This window comes from Neomonachus schauinslandi, chromosome 10, assembly GCF_002201575.2.
Source record: "Neomonachus schauinslandi chromosome 10, ASM220157v2, whole genome shotgun sequence".
Taxonomy (NCBI): domain Eukaryota; kingdom Metazoa; phylum Chordata; class Mammalia; order Carnivora; family Phocidae; genus Neomonachus; species Neomonachus schauinslandi.
Genome location: NC_058412.1, coordinates 124,033,826 through 124,039,825, shown reverse-complemented (window position 1 = coordinate 124,039,825; position 6,000 = coordinate 124,033,826). Strand labels below are relative to the sequence as shown.

Here is a 6,000-nt window from a genome sequence, read left to right as displayed (position 1 = left end):
GAGGGGCGGGGGGTGGGGGGCGGCGCCCCGGCGGCCGCGCTGAGGCCAACCATGTGACGCGGCGCCGCTCCGTCGTGCCACCGAGCGGCGACGCCCCGGTGCCTCCCGTCCAGGCTCCTGGGCCCCGGCCCGGCGCAGGCCAAGCATGAGGCCGCGGCCCGACGGTCGGGGGCTCCGGGCGGGAGCCGCGCTGTCTCCCGCGCTGCTGCTGCTGCTGCTGCTGCCGCCGTCGCCGCCGCTGCCCGGACGTCTGTGGGCGGAGGGCACCCCCGCGCCGGCGGCACCCGGGGCTCGGCAGGACGGCGCGCCGGGCGCGGGCCGCGTGAAGCGCGGCTGGGTGTGGAACCAGTTCTTCGTGGTGGAGGAGTACACGGGCACCGAGCCCCTGTACGTGGGCAAGGTAAAGTGGGCCCCCGCACCCGCTGCCCCGCGCCCAGGACCCCGGAGACACCCACCTGGAGACGCTAAGGACCCGGTCCCCTTCCCCTCCCCCCCACTCCCCAAGTCCCAGTCCCTGGTGCCTCCTCCCCAGCCCGCGCCTGGCCCGGGCGGACTGCAGGGTGGCGCGCTCCGCAGGCCGCCCCTGCCCCACGGCCTCCTCCAGTCCCCCTCCCCTGTGCATCTCAGAGCAGAGAGAGCTAGTAGGTAAACCCAGGCCATCTTGTAGCTGGATGCATCTAGAATGTAGAAACAAGTTTGCAAATCTGATCGTGTCACACACATACTGTCCCCACTCTGCTTAAAATTCTTCAATAGCTTCCCATGCACTTGGGGTCAAGTCCAAATTTCACTGGGCTGCCTACAAAGATCTGGCTCCCCTGTAGCCTTACCTCCTGCCACATTCCTCTGAGTTTCAGGCCCAGGGCTCTTCTGATGGTCCTCACAGTGCCCTCTCCTGCCACCGCCCCTTCCCTTCGCCTGGGTTATTTCCTCCCCTGAACAGGTCAGTCCTGCTCCTTCTGCTGTTTACTTTATACTGACACTCAGGTCTCCACTCAAATGCCACATGTCCAGAGAAGCCGGCTTGATCACAGCAGGCTTAGACAGATTCCCCTGAATATGGCCATTCGTCCCTGTCACGTGCCCTCCAACGTCCCCACAGCTTTCCTTCACAACACTTAATTATGCATGTATTTGTTTGATTATGCAATTAATGTATATATTTCCTATCAGACCGTGTTGGTTTTCTCACTGTTATATCCAGCACCTAGTACACACGTTCTTCATAAACTGTTCATATTAAATGAATGAATGAATGAATGAATGAAAGCTACTTTCTCAAACTGAGTAAATGCTGGCTAATGTGGCCAGCATTTACTCAGTTTGAGACAGATCTGTGCCTTAGGGGTATATGAAGCTGGGAAGGACTTTTGTGCAGCCATTCAATTCCTAGCCCCTCATGGGTGTGATGCTGGAGAGGCAGAGGCAAGTAAGATCCAGCCTCTGCCATTTGGGGGCCCCCCAGAGTATCAGAGATGCTCTGGTACATGAAAAGCTTCACAGGTCAACACCTAGCAGCAAGTAGGCATTTCGTAAATGGTATCTGTTGGCTGGCTTGGGGAGGAGAACACACCTGAGCAGGGTTTTGATGTATGAGTAGGAGTTCGTCAGGCTGATGAGAAAGAAGGCATACATAGCCTGTGCAAAGACTTGGAGGTCTGAGGGAGCCTGGCTTAGTCAGAGGCTTGTCAGCAGTTAAAGTATTGAGGCGGAGGGTGCTGGTAGGGCACAGTTCTCTGGTTTCTGCCAGTCAGCTTTCCGGGAAGTTTTGGCCAGCAGAGTCGGGGGAGAGGACCAACCCTGGAGTTTCCCATGTGCTTAATGGGTCCGAGAATTGGGAGGCTGATCAACCTGCTCAGGTCAGAGGCTCAGGGATCAGGGACGGGAGGAAGGCCTTGATGTAAATCTCCCTGTTTGTCTTGCAGGAAACCTAGATTTTCTCTGGTCTAGACATAGTAATCCCTGGTCCTTGGCTACTTTCCCCTCTATCCATGTCCTTGCTCAAGGTCACCCGGCAAACTAGTGGCAGAGCCTAGGGTTCCTGACTCCCAGGCAGGGCAGTGAGATGGTGGGGCTGGCAGAATGGGGTGAGGGGATGGGGAAGGAGGGACCAGTTCCAGCTAGGCTGCAGCTGATGGTGAGGTGACTAAGAATGCAGGCTTGAGGGCCAGAAGCACCTGAACTTCAGTCCTGCCTCTGCCAACCCACAAACTGTATTATTACCTTGAACAAGTTACGTCACCTCCCTGAACCCGTCTCTTCGTCTGTAATGGGGGGCTAAGAGAGCCCTCTTCCTGGGGTTCCTGAAAGGATTAAGGAAGTAAATAGCAGATACGGTGTTCAGCCTGCAGCCTGGTTGGTTGTTCATCGTTGTTTTCTCATTATTCTCCTATGAAGCACTTAATCCTTAAACGGCAAGGTGGAAATCATCGTTCCCTTTTGTAGCGAGGAAACCGGGGACTGAGAGAGGGCAAAGTCCTAGAGGGGGCAAGCAACTTGGCCAGGACTTGAACCTGTGTGCGTCGGAGGCCAGTCCCAGCCTGATTCTCCCAACCTCTCTGAGACATCCGGGCTTGGAAGGTGGACTTGGGTCCAGGAAACCCCCAGAGAGACAGGGAAGGACTCGCACATCTGCCAAAATGTCAGCTTGGTGCCGTCAGGTACCTGAGCTCTGTTGTCTGCCCAGCAGCTGGGACTCCGAGGCCTCCCCAGCCACCCAAGTCCTGAAGCCTTGAGAGAACCCGCTGCTGATCCAGCACCTTGCGCTGCATCCCGCTGGCCATTAGCATCTCACCAGCATGCAGGGAGCCCCACCCTTGTCTCCAGGAACCAGTCTGTGGCCTTAGAAAGTCCCTTCATTCTAAGTCCAGGAAACTGAGGCTGGAGGCAGAGAACATCAGACCAAGGTCACCCAGCAACATGGTGACAGAACCAACCCTAGAGACCAGATTTCTGGACACCAGCTTGGGGCCCAGTGCAGTGTGACTGCCCTTGACCGTGAGCCAAGCATTGTACCCAGTATTTCTTCTCCTTGGGGCAACCTCTCCTAACATCCCCACAGCTGCCACGACCATGTTATCCGCCCCCCGCCATCATCTTCACCCAGAACCCCCCTCTCTTATTCCCAGAGCCCACCTCTGTGCGGGGAAGAAAGAGAAGTTTCCATCTGTTTGCAAGCATTTGCCCAGAGCACACTTCCTGTGGTGTGGTATATAGTATGTGGTTCAAGGGAACCAGCTGGAGCCAGGCTGCCAGGGCTCAAATCCCAGCTCTGCCCCTTATTATCTCTCTGATCTTGGGCACATTACTTAACCTCTCTGAACCTCAGGTTCCTTATCTGTTGAGTGAGGCTGTTACTACCCCCACCTCAAAGGGTTGCGGTGAGGAATCACCGAGTTAGCATATGTCAGGAGCCTAGAAGAGCAAGCGCCTGGCACCTGGTGTGTGCTGGGTATTAGCTTTTATAATTATAGGTCTCGCCTGGTATTTCCACCAGCTTGAGCATCCCAGCTACACAGACACTCCCAACCCCTGCCCAAACCCTGAAAGCCTTCTCAGCAACACATATCCTGGTTTCTCACCCCCAAGTGGTGGGGAATGGGAGAGAGGGAGGTGGTCACTTAGCCCACACCTCCCTCAATATTCAATAGCAATATGAGGAATATGAGCTTGGACTTTTAAAAACCACCCGTCCCCTTGCCAGCCGAGCCCCACCTTTGTGCAGGCGATTGTATGTGCACACATGCATACACACACACACACACACACACACACACTGTCTCTCTCTCTCTCTCTCTCTGTCTCTCTGTCTCTCTCTCATACCACGCTCGCTCTCTCGCTCTTTGGGGAGAAAGGACTTCTCCACGGTTTCAGTGAATTCACTGCTTCCCGGTCCCCCGCCCCAGGGAGCCGCTTGGAGCATCCGTCCTTGTCGAATTCCAAAGGTAGCTTAGCAACAGCACCATCCGCCGAGTGAACCCTGGGCGCCCAACGGTAACCTATTTTACAAGCTCCTTTTCCATCACTCACCGCCAGGCTCCTGTCGGCACCCGCAGGAACCGCTGCGGCCCGTGGTTGTCGCCTCAGCCTCAGCATCCGAGGCTCCCTCCCTGGTCCTGCTCCCTGGGCAGCCTGGCCCGCCTCTTCCCCTCACCTGCCCCCAACTCCCACCCTCAAAGCAACCTCCCAGATTTCCATACAGTCTGGGTACTTTGACTAATCCCTTTTCTGAACTGTAATTTCCCCTGAGGCTTCTGTCAGCTGGATGTGGATTTTGTAGGATTTTTAAATTTTTTTTTTAAAAAGATAGAATTATGGGGTCAGCACTTATGACCAACTCCTGTGGGCAGTGAGATCTATTTTAGATATACAGCAGGATTAAAGTGGGGAGGAGAGCAGATTTAATTAAGTTGCTAATATTTAAAGAAAATTGATGAACTCCTGGTTTACCAGAAGCACAGGCGTGAACAGACCCCTCATTCCGGGGGAGGCTTTTTATTTGATTTGCTTTCCATTTAAATCCTGGACTCGTTTTATTTGCGTAGCTGCGCTGTCCGTTTAATTGTCTTTAATAAGGAAAACGTACCTCTGCTCGCATTTAATTTTGATTTAATTAGGAGGAAGTAATTAATGGCCTCGTAAATCCCATTTTTCAGTTCCCCCCCGGATGAGAAACCATCACTCTTGTGTTTTTCACGTTGTTTATGATCCAGGGCTGGGACCTGAGGAGGGGTAATCTCCTCTGGGGCTGTCCACACTTGATGGCAATGGATAGAACCCAGGATGTGGAATCAGGCTAGTGTGTGACCTCACAGGCCCTCTCTGATCCTCAGCTTGCCAACCTGTGCAGCAGGGAGGGAATAACCTCTGATTGGCAAATTCCTAATGGGACATCAATGAGGTTGCAGTAAAGGGTCTAGAAGTGTGTCTAGTGACTCTTCTCTCTAGTCTAGTTCATGTGTACCTGGGATTTAACAGTGACTGGATCCTCCAGAAACCCCAGAAGGCAGGTGGGGTATTTTAGTGACTGTTATATATTTCATTCTTCATTTATTTGATATGTTTGGTGCCATGCCTTGTGCTGGGTGCTGGGTAGAAGGAAACAAACAGCCATATGCTTGGTCCTCAAGGAGCTCACATCTCACACTTGCACGTGTATATACTCTTACACACACACACTCTTTCTCGCTTCCCCCATATTTTCTCTGCAGGCCTACTCAGGACACCTATGTGTGCCAGGCATGGGGAGTTCAGACAGGCATGAATCAAAGTTAGTACACACCCCTTGAGGCCCAGGACAGCTGGGGAGACAGATGTGCAACACTGAGGTGTTATGGGGGAGTGTGGAGCAGAAGGGAGTGTGCATGGGGCAGGACGAAGGCTCTTCAACCAGACGACGTGGGGATGGTGGAGCACCTAAGAGGACTGCCTGAAGGAGGAGACAAGCCCAGTTTAAAAGACAAGAAGGTACTAGACGATGCCCTTGTCTCTCCAATGGGTCAGGATTTCAGCCTATGGTCTTGCGTCAGGAGATGGGGGATGAAGTGGGTGACCCTCAGTCCCTCCTGAGCCCAGGGTGGGAAAAGGAGAGGGCACTGATCTGCACTGAGCACTTACTTCGTGCCAGGAGTTTCCACACATTATCTTATGAATCGTTGGAAGGTGTGGGAGCCATATCGTATCCTTTACAAATGAGAAGACTGAGGCTCAGAGAAGGGTAGCCTCTGGCTCAGGGCCATGCCACAGGCCAGTGGCAAAGCCTAAGCTGGCACCCAGCTGTTCCTGATCCCGAAGCCCATTGTCTCTCCTGATTTGTGATTTGCAGTCCTTTTCCAAATGATGAAGTAGAGGCCCAGGTAGAAGAGGCCGCCCGGGACTGTGGCCGGCACAAGGCAAAAGGTGTGTCCAGGCCTCTCCCCCAGCCAGACTGACAGACTGCAGAGGCTGCAGAGGGACAAACTGCACTTTGGAGTCAAACAGACGTAGGCCTAGCTCAGTGTC

At 54.0% G+C, this 6,000-nt stretch overlaps 1 protein-coding gene across 1 annotated transcript in view; it reads left to right on the top strand.

Annotated features, from left to right (window-relative positions):
• Positions 1-118: 118 nt before the first annotated feature.
• The window catches only part of CDH22 (cadherin 22), a 66,358-nt gene continuing 60,476 nt past the window's right edge, over positions 119-6,000 (top strand). The window contains exon 1 of the mRNA XM_021689171.1: positions 119-400. Within this exon, the coding sequence (XP_021544846.1) occupies positions 146-400 (255 nt within the window). The 5' untranslated portion in view covers positions 119-145. The remainder of the gene's footprint in view (positions 401-6,000) is intronic.